Here is a 17,744-nt window from a genome sequence, read left to right as displayed (position 1 = left end):
TGACCTCCTTACAGGGTGGTCCTGAGGTGATTCAATAAGGTAATTTGGGTAAAGAGGAACTGCATAAGAAGTCAATAAATGCAGATGACTAAAAATAATTCTGGTAAGCTTCATGATGTACACCTCAGAAGGAAGTAGTAAATAATTATTCATTTCTAAAGATCATTCTAAAAAATTATTCTAATATATCAGGTCCTTTTAAAATCACTGTTGGAACTCATAGCGCCTATGGATTGAAAACTAGTACCTCAAATAACAGTACTGCCTAGTAATACTTTGCTACCTAAAACAACCTTAAGAGGAGGAGGAAGAGAACATGGCAATACACAGAACTAGTAAAACTCTTCCTCGGGATTCCTAGGTTCCCTTTGAGAGACATCAACCTCGTATGGAACATAAAGAGTAAGAAAAAGCACAGAAAGCTGAGCTGAGTGGCTACTAGCAAATTCTTTTGCCAATTCTCCATCCCATTGAGAATCTCCTTAAAAATGTCTGTACCCCTTGGTCCAATGACCCAATTATATCGAAGGAACTCCTGGAGAGGCTCAAGGCACCAAGATGTTCATGAAACACTATTTAGAACAGGAAAAAAAAAAGAATGACAAGTCCAATGATAAATCAGCTGTTAAATAAATTTATCATAGATTCGCTTAAAGCAGTAGTCGTCACAAAAAAACAATGTTTTAAAAAACAATCTTTCATGAGTAAATGTTCCAGCAGTGCCACCGAGTGAGAAGAGCCCACGCACACACACACACATGCACACACACACGCACGTCCCTGTGAAGGACGAAGGCGGGACAGAGCGCGGCCAGCTGTCCGCGCTGGGCGATCGCACAGGCGGGGTTTTCCTTTCTCTGCACTTCGCACCTTTCCGATAGTTAAACATGAGAATGTACAAATGAAAATAAATACAAATGGACAGACTTTTTGGAAGTGGGCATTTGATCATAGTAAACGTTAGTTGCTTTTTTCTGCATTTGCTTTGTCAGCTTAAGTATTCTATTTTCTATCAAAAGTGCCAATTTAAAAAGCTTTAAAAAAACAAAGACAAATGCACCTGCTTTATACATCACTAGCTTCCACATACCAAAAAAAAAAATCCAAAAAACAAAAAAACAAGATGTCTCCCTTCACCGGGGCCACTCTTTGAACTCTTTCTCGCCCTCCTAAGTGCACACAGTAACTCTCCTTGTGGGCACTTCTCTGGTGTGGTTTGCACAACGTTTTTCGAAATCAGCAGGAAATCCTTCAGATTATTTCACTTCCTCCCTGACCCTTGAATTGGGGCAACTTTCCTTTCATGTAAATCAGAAATTATCAGAAAATACCAATTTGAATTTATCCTTGGATGCGGCCCAAGAAGTGACGTCATGATGTCAAGGGCTGGATTGCCCTTGAGTACTTGAGAAAGACAGGTGGGGTTGATTTACAGTCAAATCAAAGCACGTCAGACACAGTGATGGGGAGAAAAAGGGTGGGCTGTCAATTTTAGGGGCTATTTACTCCTGACAACGTGCACAGGACAGCTGCAAGGCCTCTGCGGTACTGTTCCGCTGCATCTAGAAAGAAGGGGAAGTCTGTACTCCGATATCAGTCTTTTCTATTTTTTTTAAGGATTTTATTGATTTATTTTTAGAGAGCGGGGAGGGAGGGGGAGAAACAGTGATGTGCAAGAGGATCACTGCTCCGCCGCCCCTGCACGCCCCAGTCCCCGCAACCCTCCAGTTCCTGGGTGCACGCCCCACCCACTGAGCCACAGCAGCGAGGGCGCGGTCCTCTCTCCGTGCTGACACCCAGCACACGGGCCAGAGCCAGCCCACTGCCCCCAGCCTCTGCACCCAGTCAGCTTACAGGCGGGAGAGCTGGACTTGCTGGAGGAGTCGCTGGTGAAGCTCTGCCTGGAGCACTCACAGTCGCTGAGCGAGGCCGTGCTTTCGGACAGCCGGGAGGAGTCCGCGTCGCTGGGCTGGTCCTCACCCACACACTGCTTCTCGTCATTGAAGGGCATCTTGTGTCACTTGTGTGTGGGGTGAAGAGCTGGACCCTGCACAGACAAACAGACCCCATGTCAACGTTCTGCGATGCTTCACCGGAGGTGCCAGAGCTTCCTCCAGGGCAGACGCCGCGTCGTGTGTGTCGCAGAGTGGGAAAGGCTCCCAGAGGGTGACCTAGTGCTCCGCACAGCAGCACCCCAGCCAGGCTGTCACTAGGCCTTCAAGACTGCCTTCCAGAAAAGGGGTTCCACAACCGCAGGTGTGAGCTTAACTCAGGACATCCCCCATGCGAACGCGGGCTCTCCGTGACAACGGGCCCTCAGAAAACAAAGCGCGGAACACAGTCACTCCTCCTGGGCTGCTACGACGTGGGAAGGTAAGAAGAGTAAAAGCGCGTGGCTCTGTGGTCAGACCGACTAGGTGAGAAGGTCATGCAGTCTTTTGCCACGTGACCCTGAGGAAGTCACTGACCTTCCTACCTCATCAGTAAAATGGGGCTGAACCCGGATTCATCTTATTAAAGTGTGTAGTGCGGCACTCAGCTGTTAGCTACCGTTACTGTTCCCGTGTCTTTGTTTTGGATAAAATATTTTTGAGATCAGCCTCATTAGTTGTCTGCGAGCCTCCTGAGGAAAGGAGACGGCTAATTAAAGGCCAGTCCTTAGGTTCTTCTCCTTCTTCCCATGGACTGCCACGATACGAAGAGTAAGGACCGACACTTGGTTTGCACCTGACAATTCACGGAGTACTCGCTACCAGCCCAGTGGACAAACAGGCACAGAAGGTCTTGATTCACAGGCCACGGGGGACAGACTCCGGGGACAAGCGGACTTACTGTGACATAAAACCAGCCCTTGAGGTCTACATTCAGTGCCGCCGCTGGAACCTCAGATTGCCTCGTAGGGCAGAGCAGTCGGGCCCCATCGCCCCTCGAATGGAGATCCTGGGCACACGGGATGCTCCGGCCTAAACCCAGGAGCCTCAGCCGGGCCCGTGAGAAAGCTGGCCTTCATGTGTGTGCGGTGTCAGCTGACACCGAGGAGAAAAGGCCTGTCAAATCCTAAAGGGACAGTAATGACAGTAAGGGCTCCCTGAGTGTCTCTAGACCTGAACCAGCTCATGCGATGAGGTGCACAGAGCTTTTAAAGCTGCCAGGATGCGAAACCACAGCTGCGCCTAGCGTGCCTGGGAAACCCGCAGTTTCTGCCGAGATTCCTCTCCTTACTTACCGGGTGCCTGCCGTGTACCAGTCCCCGGGGAAACTAACAGTGAACAGAACAGACAGGGCCCTGCTCTCATGGCTCTCAAGTGCAGTTACCTAAGACGGTGTGTGCCAGATGCCAGAATGCAAGAAAAGGCAAAATAAGACATTGCTGAGGAAACATGAGAAAGGAGAGGCCGGCAGGGCTGGGATTGAGGGGGAATCTAGCCTTTGTTGGGAGAAAGAGTGCCACTCTTTATCTCTTGGGTGGTAGACAAGAGCGGGCCTGAGAGGGACTGCGTAAGGGTCAGAAGCTCAAGGGCATTTGCACCTGACCTCACCGAAACCAACTTCTTCAGACCCACCACTCATAGAAATGCCCCTCTGCTGGGCCCACCACTTGCACAGACGGAAAACCACTAACTTGGAGGTTGCCTCTGCAGACCAAAAGGCAAGGAGTCGAGTGTGGCTGCCAGGAAGCTACCAGGTAGAGGCACTCACCTTACCCCACAGTCCCAAGGCTGGCCACCCACCACGAACACGGGCTACAAAATAGCCCTGAGCCTCCTTTATGCCATGCAACCTAGATTCCACTTGAGCTTGAACTCCCATCTGCTTGGGGAGGAGCGGGGAGGACAAAAGGAAAGCATGTGCCCCAATCCTTTCACTTCCACCAAACCCCAGATCCTGCATGAGGTGAATGCTTGCCCTTCCCTCCGGCTTTCTCACTTTGCCAGTATTTTACTTCTCATGGATGGCATTTCTTAAAAATGCCACCTCCTCCAGAAAGCCTTCCCTCTGTTCTCTGGCCAGGGCCAAGGGCACTCTTCTTTGTAACCCCGCAGCACATCTCTTGTATCTTCATGACAGTGCTTAGTCACCTGCACGGTGATTTGTCCCCCACGGCTACGTCCAACTCTCCTTGGCAAGGCAGGAGCTATATCTCGTCCACCGCCAGTGTCAGCTACGTGACAAGTATCCATTCAGCGTCAGCGGAATTGGAATCACTGAATCCCATCTGGTGCAGCCTCAACCAGAACATTTGCAAACTGATAGCACTACCCATTTGCACAGGCCTGGTGCTGCCAGAGTTCAGCACCGGAGCAGAGAACCCACGCTGAAACCTGCCTTGTTAGGTTTAAGACTTAACATTCCCTGGTCCTTATCACATTCTTATTTGAAAATCCTAAACTGTGTTTCCACTTTTTTATTTTTTTCAGTCGTTCCATGATAACAATTGTGCTACGTGTGACCTACTCTTCTTTCTCTTTGCTTTGGCTGTTTTTCCAAGTAAAAGTGCATAAAAGCTTTCATCCACTGGAATTTATGAAGTAGGTTAATTCATACATTAATCCATCGGATTGATTTCACCATAAAATCACCCATTCTAATTACTAGCCGTCTGTTTCATTTTTCTACTGCAGCTGAGCAGCACACTTTGTGGGTTTTCTTAATTGTGTTTAACAAGGCAACCAAGTACAAAGATTTAAAAAATAAAAGATCCACCTTGGAAGGCAGAAGTCGAAGATGAGGCCTGCGTTTGTCATTACTTTCCTGTGTGGCTTTCTGCACATCCCATCTGCTCTCCTCACCTCACTCTTCCCGGCATGCTGGACTTCCAGCTGTAAGTTCCCTCCGGCTAGAAATTGCTAAAATGCGATACACCCAGAGTTCCATGAGGCATCACTAGAAGTTCCAAGAAATTAAATATGCTCATTGCAGACACAGTTAACAACGAGCAACTATGCTTTTTTCCAACTCACGGACGGCGGAGTTTCTAGCACAGGGAATGCAACAGAAAACTTAAAAGCTGCAAAATGTTCAGAAACTTGTTTAGTCAGTATAAGTTTCTCCCACGCTGGGCTTCAGTGCATCTAGGCAGAAACGTTTCTTTGAAGCCAAATGTCCATTACTACTTTATTGGGAAATTGCCCATTTCCTCATACAGGCAGGCTGATGTTACCTAACTCACAGGGCTAGGGTGACATTTCATTTAGTTAGTGTATGTGCAGTGCTCGGGATGATGTCTGGCATGGTATAAATAGGATACAGATGTTAGTAATTAGTAGTATTATTTGCTCTTGTTGTTATTATTATCATCATTTTAGGCATTAAAAACTCTAGAGGGAAGGAGAGTTTCATCCCATGATGACAAAAACATGTTCCCCTACAGATAAACAAGACTGGTAGTTGGCTAGGACAGGATTCTTGCATTTGTCTGAAATACAAAAGCCAAAAGCAAGTGGCCCATCCCAGTACAAATGGTCTTCTGAAAGTTCCTTCCATCTGTTCTGTTCTTGTTCTCGGGTTTCTGTGTAAGTCATCTGGGGACAATGCTACTTGACTCAAAAAACATTGAGGGTAATTAGGCTGCTTTTAAAACGATTTTGGATTCTCTCTTAGAACAAGCTATAATGGAACCCGGCTGGTTCTTTAAGAAAAGTCATGCTTCTCATACAAACAAACTTAGATCTACTTAATCTTCACCACTGTAACTCACAAGCAAACCACTCAACTCTTCGGGAACACGGCATCTCAAACCTGGAGGATTCACGCACAGGTCAAAGGTAAAGTCAAAGATGAAGACAGAAGATAAGTCTAAGCAAAGCCTCCAATACTACAGTAAGCCACAATGCAAAGAGAATCACATTTTTCATCACAGTGTTTCATGTTTAATAATAATAATAAATGCAATTATTATACCATTCCTTCCAAGGTCAAAGATTGGGCTGCAGCAGACACTTAAATAGTTCTTGTTGAATGAATAAACAGGGGAATGAATGGCAGAATGACCACAGATATTTCAGAGAGGGGGTAATGGGTGCAGGGACCTGAGGGGGCCAGTCCTGTTTAATAACAGATGGAAGGAAGATTGGTTGTAACTGTTATGAAGATTAATTGAAATAGTCTGTGTCAGTATTTAAGCTCCTGGTCATCAATTATCAACTATTATTTTATTCTTACTAAAAGAAGTTATGAATTCCCAAAATACCAATGTCATAAAAACAAAGAAAGGCTGGGATATGTCCCAGATGAAAAGATACTTGACAGTGAGTGCAATAGAGGGTTCTAGACTGGGCTCTGTGAGGGAGGAAAGGGACATTATTGAGTCAATTGAGAACATTGTTACAACACTTGAATCTACTTCTGTATTGCAACATTAAACTTACTCAAGTTGATAAATGCACTGCAATTATGTATTCAGGAATAAAGTATGATGTATGCAACTTTCCCTCAAATTACTCAAGTGAGGGGGAAAAAGAGAAAACGATAAAGCATCCGGAGCAAAATGTTAATAGGTGAATGTAAGTAAAAGGTAGACAATAGGAAGTTCTTTGTACTGTTCTTGCAATTTTGTTGGTAAGTTTGAAATTATTTGAGCTAAAGCTTAAAAGAGAAGAAAAGTATTAAATTGAAACGTCAGGTCTCATTCTAAACAGTTCCGTCCCCTGCAGTTTTCAGACTTTGATTGTTCCCATTGCTGACGGCTCAGATGCCACTCTATTACAAAAGTTCCGTACAGTCGGACTTGTCCCAAAGTCCTGTTTGCCTACAGAATAAAACAGGAAACAGGCTGGAGCCCTTCCAAAGAGGAAAAATAAATCATCCAGTTTAAGAGTTCTCCTCCAGGAGGTTTCCCTTTTCCTAAGAAGTCTCCTGGCGGTGGTTTACAATCCTTCTGTGACCCGCCTTGCCCGCCTCATCCCGTGCCCCTCTCCCGCTACCCTCCCCTGCTCCAGACACCACGGCCTTCTTTGAGCTCCTCGGACAAGCCCTACTTCCCACTTCAGAGCACTTGCACCTGCTGGTCTCTCCTCCTGGAATGTTCTTCTCCCTGAACACAAGACGGGCTCCTCGTTGTCATTCAGACTTGAAATGGAATGTTACGACTTTAAAGTCACTTTCCCTGATATCCCCACTCACTCCATATAAATTAGCCACCTGAGCCCTGGCTGGTGTAGCTCAGTGGGATTGAGTACGGGCTGCAAACCACAGCATCACAGGTTCGATTCCCAGTCAGGGCACGTGCCTGGGTTGCAGGCCACGGCCCCCAGCAACCGCACATTGATGTTTCTCTTTCTCTTTCTTTCTCCCTCCTTCCCTCTCTAAAAATAAATAAATTAAATCTTAAAAAAAATAAATTAGCCACCTGGAGCTTAGAGCTTTTCCTGGGACAGAGCGGGACTCTCTGAGTATCACTGATGAACAAATTAAGCCACGCTCTTACTGAATAAGACAACTTGGGTTTCCCTTCTCGTCTGCCTCGCTCACATTACTCATATTCTCACTATGCAGCCACTTGAAGTACTATAGTTGTTTCTGCATCTCTGTCTCCCACTACATTTGAAGCAGCCTGAAGGAAGGAGCTATGCCCAGTGCCTTAGAAAATCAACACATTTCTAAGGCACCAGTAGTTCAGACTAGCAAAGACTCACAGTTACACTGTGTCCCTTCACCCTCTCAATGCTCACTGAGAGCAAATGATAGCAAGTAAAGCTAAGAGTTATTTAGGTGTTTATTATGACTCAGCCCCCATGAAAAGTGCTTTAAAAGTTTTCTCTCCTTGAATCTTCATTATGGCCTTGCTAACTAAGGTATCGCTATTACCCCCATTTTATAGGTAAGGACCTGAGGCTCAGGGAGGTTAAATAACTTGCCCAAGAACTCGCAGCAGCAGCAGCAGCAGCAGGCAGCAGCCCAGGCTTTCTGTCACTCCAGGATGGCTGGAGAAAATCTGGCGTGCTGCTCATTCTTTCCATTCTCACTCTGCCAAATCGATCTACCTATCACCGCGGGAACATATGCACATGTGTCAGCAAGCTGACCTTACCCCCGGGTGGCTGCTCAAGTGCTACACCGTGAAGGGCATCGCTGAAAGAGTCTACTGTCCAAAATAACTCTCAACCACCCCACTGGAGAGACTGAAAATCCTCCATCAGGGAGCCATTCTTTAAGCACTGCAAAAGCCCAAGTTAAAACTCAAATATCAAAAGGGTTAACTGCTCACAACTAGTGTTAAGTCAAAAAGATTTCAAAGTGAATTGTTCAGATTACCCAGAAGTGCCCCGAGGAATGGAACCCATCCAGTTAAGGTTGTCACAGAAAAGAGACATTTCAAGAAACATCTAGTGGAGATCATCTTTGAAGACCCAGTCTGCATCAGGCACCTGGAAAACCATTTACATATGCGTAGTACAGGACAAGAAGTGGGTGGAGTAAGTCTGGGCTTGGAAGAAAAACTGCAGATGGTGAGGAACATCTCCGTCTTCTGCAAAATGCTGCTTTAGAACCAGGCCCAAACAGCAGGGCTAAAAGGCTCTGTTACTCATTCCCAGCAAAGCAAAAACCACAGAGCAGAGAGATAGGTGCTTGCTCCATTCAGCTGGAGAACAGTGGTCTTCATCATACGAGAGCCAACAGAGAGCTAGATAAAGCCAACAAGCCAGTCATTGTCTAAGACAGCAGATGTTCACAGCACATCTAACATGACAGCATCAGGGAGGAGGGTTTCTAGGCACTTCTCATTCTTGGAAACACTTCTCCTCCCACCCCGGATGCCCTGTTTTAGTACCTGTGCCCTCTGGGGCCCTCGGCCCCCCACAAAATGGCACTGAAGCTGCTCCCACACATGACTGGGTATCTGTAGCCCGGGGCCACTTTGAGTCAGGCCACCTCTGCAGGCTGCCAAGGTGATGTATGAACCCTGGAGGCCAGGGGGAAAGGCAGGCAGGGAGCCCCCTAAAGTAGGAAACACTGCTGTAACCTCATTACCTACCGTTGGCTGGTAGCAAAGAGCAGGACCTCTACGCTGGAGGTCATGAGACCATGGGGATCTTGGGGACCGGTGGGGTACTGGGGACAAGGACAATTTGTCTAGCTTCTTCAAGGTAAAAGTAACAGGACAGCCATCCCAGGCAGTATTTCCCAAACTTTAATCATTTGAGTACCATTCCTCATGCCTGTTTCCATGTTGCCCTCCTCACCCGTACACTAATTTATCAATCACTTCTCCTTCTCTTCACCTGATTTATGCGTTTAAATACACTGCATTGAAAAGGAAACTTTGTATCATTGTGAAATCGCTCGGTTAATGGAACAGTTTTTCGTAATACCCACGAAAACACAGAACACATAATCACGTTCGTTTGTCCACGTGCCACCTCAAATCATCCCTGTTAACCCCAGGGGTGCCACCAAGAGGAGAGGCTTTGGGAAGCACCAGCAGTCCCCGAGAAGCCGGGGGTTGGACCCCGGGCCTGGCTGGCTCCCCCAGCGAGGGCACCCTCGAGGGGACGCGCCGGAGTCCGCTCAGACTAACGCCCCTCGCCCCCAAACACAGACACACATACCCACGTCCTCCCCTAGCCTCTCCACTCCAGCAGCAGTTTCCTGTCAAAACAAACCCTTGGGGGAGGGGACAGCGGAGGCAGAGCATAGCGCCGGGGAAACCCGGGCAACAAACCCCAAACACGGGCTTCGGGCCCCGCTCGGCCCTCACGACGGCTCGGTTCGCCCCCTCCTGCGAGGCCGGGGGTCGCGGGCGAGAGTGTGTCCCTTCCCGGAGAGGTGGTGCGCCGCCGCTCGCAGAGCGGTCGCTGGCACGGGCCCAGCGAGATGTTACACAGCCGCCCAGCGGCAGCGACCCGGCGGCCTCCGGGACCCGAGCCCCGCGGCCACCCCGCCGCCCGCCGCGGCTGCCCGCGCGCCCCGCTGCCACGCGGGACGGCAGTGCGAGGTCAAACCAGAGGACTGGCGGGAGCGAGGGGCCGGGCTTTAACGCCCCTGGCCTGGCGTCTCAGGACTGCGTTCTACCGCGGAGCGGGGAGGCTCCCGCTGCCCCAAGCCAACGTGTCCCCCTCCGTCCCCCCGGGCCCTTCACCCGGGAGCTGGCGACCCCTCCCCCGGGACGCATACGCACCGGGCCCCGCGCGGAGACAGGCGGTGGAGGAACGCGACTGCGTGCAGCCGGGGCAAGGGTCTCCGCGTGTCCCTCGCCCAGGCCGGCACAAGCACCTGGAGCACTGCCCCGTCCCACCACCTCCAGCCTCCCTGTCCCCCCCACCCCCGCCCCACGCTGAATTTAAAGGGCCGGCAGGGACTCTGCGGAGACAGCCACGGCGCGACCATCACGTGGCGGGCGAGTGGGGGGGGAGACAGCACAGGGCCGCGGGGAAGTCAGGGCGTTTCAGGCTCCGCTGGCGGAGCCCGGACGGGATTCACTCACTACAGAACGTGCGGACACACGTTAGGATGACAGGAGCGGAGGGGAGCTCCGACTGAAGGTGTTCGGGGTGCCAGCGGGAACACGCCCCCCGCGGCCCGGGAGTAGTGCAGTCCGGAGGCTCCTGGGGGCGGGGAGAGAAGTGTTTACGGAACTGGGGCAGCCGAGCAGCCGCGAGCGCTGGGCGTTGGGGGCGGGGCCAGGCCGCGCGCTGGGGGGCGGGGCTAAACTGGGGGCAAGGCAGGGGAGAGGAGCAAGTCGCTGGGGGCGCGGCGGAGCCGGAGGCTCGGCTTCTAGCACTGGATTGACCCTCTTGGGATCCCCGTGCATGCACTATCGTGTGGACATTGCTGCAAGCTCCCCGACCGCAGGTGGAACTTCTACCACCCGAGTAACCCCCCTATCTAGACGGGGTGATCCGAATTGGGTGTTCACTGTCACACCGTTGACACAGAAACAGCCCAAACAACAGTGTGGCAAGTGCGTTTCCACGCACGTCAGCAACCAACCGTGTCGCCCACGTTTGTGTCTGCACCTCCACATAAACACGGGTCCAGATTTGCATACGGCTGGACTAGACGATTAACTCCTGGGCGTCACACCCACTCAGGCTCTCTGAAGAGTAAACTTGTGTGCATGCAAAAGATAAAGCATCTCACTTCCCCTAAGCGTTCTTGGCAGCACCTAACTCTCTGCCCTGGAGAAGTTTCGACATTTGTTAATGTAAATAGACAGTGCCAGGACGGGCTCTGTGCTGTCGGGCCTAATGCTTCGCTCTTGTGGGTGTGCTTCAGGGTGTACAGAAACACCCTTCCCCCAATCTCGCACATGAAAACCACTCCATCCTCAGCCGGGTGTAAATTGGTGTTACTGAGGAGATTGTTTCATGCAGGAATGTAAGTACATTTTATATAGGCTGGAGTATTTTTATTTAGTGTTGAAATCAATCTGGCTTGCGGAGGCAAAATTGGTTCTAGGAAAAAAACCAGATAGGCAACATTTTAAAGGAGGGGAGAAAGGCAGTTATCCTAAGTGGAATAATTCAGTGTTATAATAGGGATTCATCTTGAGTTCAAACCCTGGCTCTGGCGTTTACTACCCATGAGGTCTTGGTCAATGGGGATAGTGGTGACGACTGTCTCATTGGGTTATGGTGAGGATGAAATGAGATCGACTGAATGGTTAGAGCTGTACACACTAAGCAGTCAATTAGTGTTAGTTACTGAAACTCTTTGGCAAACCACTCTGAGCCAACTTATCTGATGATCAGTATACATTTGTGTCTCCTGATGCCATTCTCTCCTCCCTTCTCTAAAAATATACAGCCTGATACAAATCAAGAGATTGATGACAAAATACTGTTGCTACCCAAGTTCCCTTCCAGATTCTTGCATGCCCTGGTTATACAGTTTGTTGGAATCAGCAGTCAGAATAACAGATGCCTCCAATTTCGACTCCTGTGAAATAACAACCACCACACAACAACTGCCATCAACACCCTAAAGTCTCCACAATAGAAAGATTAACTAAAACTACCCCTCAAACTTCTGAACACTGTGACAATGACACATTGCAGCTTTGCTTCCTTTGTTTAGCTTTGTGGGAGCTTAAGTATTGTTTTGCTTTATTGCATAACTTGGAGCAGATGAGCATGAGTCAAAAGAGTTGACCAGTCTACTTGGGTGACCAGCTGCTTGACCCCGGGCATAAAGCTCCACTAGGTAACTCTCAACACCATAAGGAAGCAATTTTCGCCAAAGCAGGTAAATCAAGTTTCAACGTGCTGAGTTGAGAACCTTGAGGTGGGAGAGGTGGGGTAGCATCAGAGACTCAAGCCAGGGAGAGAAAATATCTTGGAAACACAATCTTCTGTTACTTTGACATTAAATAACTTGCTATCTGCAAACTTTTTGGTCAATTATCTGACCAACTGCCCTTAGCCTAACTTGGATATTAAAAACACTTTGAAAAAATATATAGTGCTGTAAAATATTATGCAGTCCCTTTTCAAAATAAGCCTTGTGTCTCATTCTTGCTCAGATTGCTTAGGCAGTCTTAGAATAAAATCCTCCTTGCTCATATTATGTTCAAGACCTGCTGGGGGGAAAAAATGTCTGAAAGGCAACCTCTTTAGGAAGTAAACATGAAGAAGAAGCTTTTATTTGAATAAGATGTTATCACACCTAATTTTTCTAGCTTTTTGGGGAGCCCACCTGGGGAACTAACTCATGGTAATACAGTTCGGTTTTTTTTCCTACCAACTACACAATAGACTAAATTTGCTATTTTGCTTTTGGTAAGTAAGGGCATGTCAAAAATTCTGCTCAGTAAAGAAATGTAGATACTAATTTTCCTTTTACACACCTGAATTTTAAATTACAATGAATCCTTGAGGGGAAAAAAATCAGAAAATCCAAAACTTTTGTTTTAATATGATTTGCAATTCTTCAACCATTGAACTTGCATAACGGAACTGCATTTTGCGCTGATTTAGCATAATGCAAGTTCAACTAGACTACTCAGATGGGACAAAGGTGTAGAAGACACAAGAGAATAATTTAAACACGGACAGTGATTTTGCCCCTATTCTCTCTATGGGAGTTTTAAGGCTTCTCTTCCTGAGTTGATCTCCATTTCCAAGCCTCTCCTTTTGTTCCAAGCTTCTTACCCAGCCTGGCTTTATGGATGTGCAGCCCATCCTGTTGCATAAGACCCTCCACCTGGAAGAGCCCCACAGTTGGTTTAATGCTCTGCTGCTGTGATCTTGACATTTGTAATAATTTTTTTAACAAGGAGCCCCACATTTTTGTTTTGCACTGGACCTCAAAAATTACCTAGCTGGCCCTGATCTCACCGCACAGATTTTGAGTTTACTGTTTAAAGGTACTTATTTTCCCTTAACCTGTCCGCAAATACAAAGAAAAAGAAGTGGGTGTGTCACAGTTCTTGGGAGCCATTGAAGGAACTTTCAGTGATAACTTTGACTGTACATAACTATGACCTTAAGGTGGCCCTTTGGAACCTAACCTCTCACACAAAATAGGACTGCATTGTAAGTAGACAAGTTGATTGAATGGAACCTCATCTCTCTTCTTCTCCTCCCCCACCCCATTCATCTTAAGCTGCTAGGAAAGGCTAAAATTCAGTAATGTGGGGGAGGGCAGCATAAAGTGAAAGGAATAAAAATAATTTTGCTGATACACAAACTAGAAAATTGGTCACTGTATGTTCAAAATTCAACCACACTTCTTGGCAGATTTTGTCATTTTTTTCTTTTTATCTTGAATAGAAAGTGGGTTTAGATCATTGACCACTTTTGACAGTTAATCAAACTGTTAATGCTTGATTAAGTTTCCAAAGCACCAAAACCAGTTTTTCCTCTGACTCCACTGAACTGAATTAAGCATAAAATTGGAAGTTATTTCTCATTCCAATTGTTTGTACCCTCACACCTTGAATATAGCCCCAAACCCTGAACCCCCACATACTGAAAGAGATAATATTCCTAATACCCTCCCTTTACCCTTCCTGGGCTCCCCTCCACTTACCTGGAAACCACTGCTGTCCCCTACAAAGCAAAAAAACGAGTGAGCCAGCTGTGAAGGCAGCTCTGGGCAGGAAGTGGGAGGGGCCTAGGAGACGATGCGATGCTCGGAGAAGCACCCAGAGGAAGCCGAAGAGGTGATGATTCAGAGCCCTGGCCAAGACAGTCCTGCTCTTGACCCCATCGCTGACCATCAGGCAGCCCTTTCCTGAATGCCTTCACAGCCCAATTGTGTTTGAATAGCTTGATCTCCAATTTAAACGTACATGAGAAAACCAGTGAGGGAAGAGCTTCTGAAATAAGAGACAAAACTTAGAAGGCAAAAAGGAAAAGATGTAAAAATGCGTCTTCAGAGACCAGGTCCAACATAAAAAAACAAACAAACCATGAGTTAAAACAATGATTATGTGGTGATACCGTTTACGCCTGATAGAGAACTTGCACTTGAGAGTACATACATGTATTCTTTATGAATGAAATGCATAGAAGCGGACTAAAAAGTTACTCTCTAAACTGTTTAAGAGGCAAGTTGGGAGATGTTTCTGATTTACTCTATGCACATGCAAATGGCTTATTTCTTTTACCGTGAGAATGTATTCATTCAGGCATCACTAATACAATTTCACAGTGCCAGTGCGATGATACCACTCTTACCATTGCATTCCCCCCTAAATACGCCTTAGTGGTGGTAGGCTATTACACTGCACAATACATAACTTTCCCATCTCCCTTTTATTCATATTTTCGAAGTCATGAAAACAAATGGAGCTTTCCATATAAATTACAGAAAGGGATAGATTTGCAAAAGGCCCTTATTATTTTTAAAAGATAATTTAATTTAAAATTCTACGGCATGTCAACATCATTTATGCTGAGTGGGAAAATACGAATCTTTACTTTTTTAAGGAGTTCCCTTCAAACCCAATTCTTAGAAAGTCAAAGCGTATGGCATTTACTTGTATTTTTCAGACACGGTTTTGCCCCTACCTGTGATTTCTGAGGGTTTCCTTCCTTTGACGACACACTGAACAGGCATTCTCCCCCAAAGTGGTGTGGGACTTTAGTTAGAACAACTTGTGAGGGTGAAAAACTGAGAGCCCTGAACATTTGGGGTCTTTAGCGGCACAGTAGCTTTTAGCTGAGTTCCTGAGGGTCCTAGTAGGAGGTATTGAAGGGAACGAAAGTTCTTCCACCCTGAAGTTGCCTTTTTGGGGATATTGATTTTAAGCTGTTTCTTAAGAAATAAGACTCAGAAAGAAACTTCAAACCACCCCCCTTTCCTGTCCAAGAGATTCAGACAGAAAAACCTGCTTCAGGAAGGAAATCTTAGAATGTCCGCCTTAGCCTAACGTGAATTAAATGTGGGAGATAGGAGGGCTTTGGGCAGCAGCCTGTCAGCCCACTGCCCTGTGCGCCCCACTGTCTCTGAGCTGTCCAGCCAGAAGTCTCCTGCCACCTGTGCGCTGCTCTCCCCCAACTACCTGTGAGCTTCCCTTTCTCACTTCTGAGATCTAATGCCCCTCCCTCCCCTTTTCCCCTTTGTCCAAAGAGTCTTATATACTCGATGTTGCCCTACTGTCTGGGGAATTTTCATGCTTAGGCGAATTTTCCACGCTCATGTATTAAAATTTTGAGTTTTTTCTGTTAACCTGTCTCTGTTCATTTGATCATTAGCCTATCTAAAAGAACGTAGAAGGTGGGAGGAAAAGCTTTCTTTTTTTTTTTAGCCCTCACAGTTTATGAGGGCCCTGAGGGTCTGGGTAACCAAAGGGCTACTCAGTGACTCACTGAATGGGCAGGTCAGGAATAGAAACCGGAACTTATTTCACGGCTTCTGCACACACACACACACACATGCAGTGTCACAGGCAAAGCATTACCTATTGGCGTAACTATCTAATTTCCATAACCACACGTCAACAGGCACGCTATCAACTACGTGCCCGAAGTATTTATAATCACATTCCACATTCCATTCCTCTGGAAGGGTGCTTGGACCAGGAACTGGCGTGGCTGTGCCTTTCAGAGAGCAAGAACAATGAGATGCTGCCAACCCTGTGAAAACATGAATCTCTGTGTGTGCGTGTCTCATGTACGTACAAAGCAAAGGAAAAAAAAGAAGTCAATCTGACGACAAGAAAGCTTGCAGTGAAGAGCAACGGGAAGGCATTTCTGGGAGATTTCCTAAGAGAGATCTCGGCCGTGACCTTGTTCGTGTCACAGGACAACTGCTTGCATCTAATCGGCAAGTCCCGAGAAGCTGGGCACAACGTGATTGTGTGCAAGTGAATGTCAACGCTTAAGCTGAATTCTTTATTTAGGGGAAGGCTACCTTGATTATACTTACACATTTAAAAAGTTCTTTTTAAATTTACAAGTATACATAGATCAAAGTTTTCAGAGAGCAAATCCATCACAGTACAAAGTGCAAATGCAGTACAGTGGGAAGATGCTGTTCTCTCCATTCAGACCGACCAGAGGGCCCGTAGCCAAGTTCCACCACTCGATATACATACACCTTTATCTTTACAGGAGTAAAATGGGGGTGTTGGGGGGGGGCATTTGTCATTTTGGTGATCCAGCTTCCCAACTAGTAGTCCCATTATTACTATTTACTATACAAGCAATGGATACAACGTTCGGATACAACGTTCCCCGGTGACAGAGATGTCGCCAGACAGGGACTGGGCCCTGAGTGGGTCTGCCTCGAGCCAGCTGGTAGCGTGTGGGTTCCTGACATCATGCAGGAAAGATGTCACAAGTCCAGGTGATTTTAAGGGTGCATTTATTAAAGCTGGGGACAGGGAAACAAGAAAGGGCTTAGCACAGAAGAAGCGACAGGAGAGACCTAGGTGGGGCTGCTTTGACTCTCTAGAAACGTTATGGGAAAGAAGTGAGCCAAGGGCAGGCTGCTGTCAGCTCACTGGGAATTCAGAGGAAGTGGGCCTGGGGGACAGGTTCAAGGGCTTGGCCCAGGAACAGCTGCTGCTGCCCATTGCTCCCCTGGTTGCAAGTCTTGTGGGGTCCATTAGAGTTTAGGAGATGCACACCTGTAGGGGAAGGAGAGGGGGAAGGGAAAGGCATGGGCATGCTCCCGGCAGGGAGAGCAAGAGCTGGGTCCTTTGTCTCACAGGCCTTTTCTCTCTCTTGCAGGCAGGAATCTTGGGGGAGGTCTCAGGGGAGGATTTCAGCAGACTAGTCATTAGTTTTCCAGGTGTGCCTTTCAGGGTCATGGTCCCCACTGATTGGTCAGTGACAGAGCAGGGGATCATTAGTCATTGCAGCTGGTCCTGGCGTTGCCCACTTGGTTTTGCTGCGTTTCTGGGCCTAGAGCTGAAATACAGCTGAGGCCTAGATGTTATTGCTGGGGAGGTGATCAGTATCCGGCAGTAAATTGCTCGACCAGTTTGTTTAGCTGTCTCAGTTTCCCCATTCCACTTGCGAAGGAATTTTCTTAGCTTCTTACTATCCTGCCTCAGAGGTATTCTATCATCTCAATATACTCAAGCCACATGTGGCTATTAAGAATGTAAAATGTGCCCTGAAATGGGTAGCTCAGTGGGTTGGGTGTCATCCCACAAAGCAAAAGTTTGCTGGTTCGATTCCCAGTCAGAGCATGTGCCTGGGTTGTGAGTTCAGTCCCCTTTTGGGGCATGTACTAGTGGCAACCATCGATGTTTCTCTCCCTCTCTTTCTCCCTTCCTTCCCCTCTCTCCAAAAATAAATACATACGATCTTTAAAAAAAAAGAATTAGGCCCTGGCTGGTGTAGCTCAGTGGA

The 17,744-nt window shown here is 47.5% G+C and overlaps 1 protein-coding gene across 3 annotated transcripts in view; it reads right to left on the bottom strand.

The window, feature by feature from the left end:
* Positions 1 to 15,454, bottom strand: part of TCP11L2 (t-complex 11 like 2) — a 44,659-nt gene extending 29,205 nt beyond the window's left edge. The window contains exons 1-3 of one of the 3 annotated variants that reach the window (XM_036019521.1): positions 15,443 to 15,454; positions 3,133 to 3,136; positions 1,855 to 2,040 (exon numbers count right to left, since the gene is read on the bottom strand). In XM_036019521.1, coding sequence (XP_035875414.1) covers positions 1,855 to 2,011 — 157 coding nt within the window. In that variant the 5' untranslated portion in view covers positions 2,012 to 2,040; positions 3,133 to 3,136; positions 15,443 to 15,454. Of the gene's footprint in view, positions 1 to 1,854; positions 2,048 to 2,807; positions 2,811 to 3,132; positions 3,137 to 10,113; positions 10,320 to 15,442 lie in introns of those variants that run through there. The other 2 variants (XM_036019520.1, XM_028533431.2) reach the window with 2 other exon arrangements.
* Between the last annotated feature and the right edge of the window lie 2,290 nt (positions 15,455 to 17,744).

This window comes from Phyllostomus discolor, chromosome 2, assembly GCF_004126475.2.
Source record: "Phyllostomus discolor isolate MPI-MPIP mPhyDis1 chromosome 2, mPhyDis1.pri.v3, whole genome shotgun sequence".
NCBI lineage: Eukaryota > Metazoa > Chordata > Mammalia > Chiroptera > Phyllostomidae > Phyllostomus > Phyllostomus discolor.
Note: the sequence above shows the minus strand (reverse complement) of the source record. Positions and strands in the feature narration are given on the sequence as shown.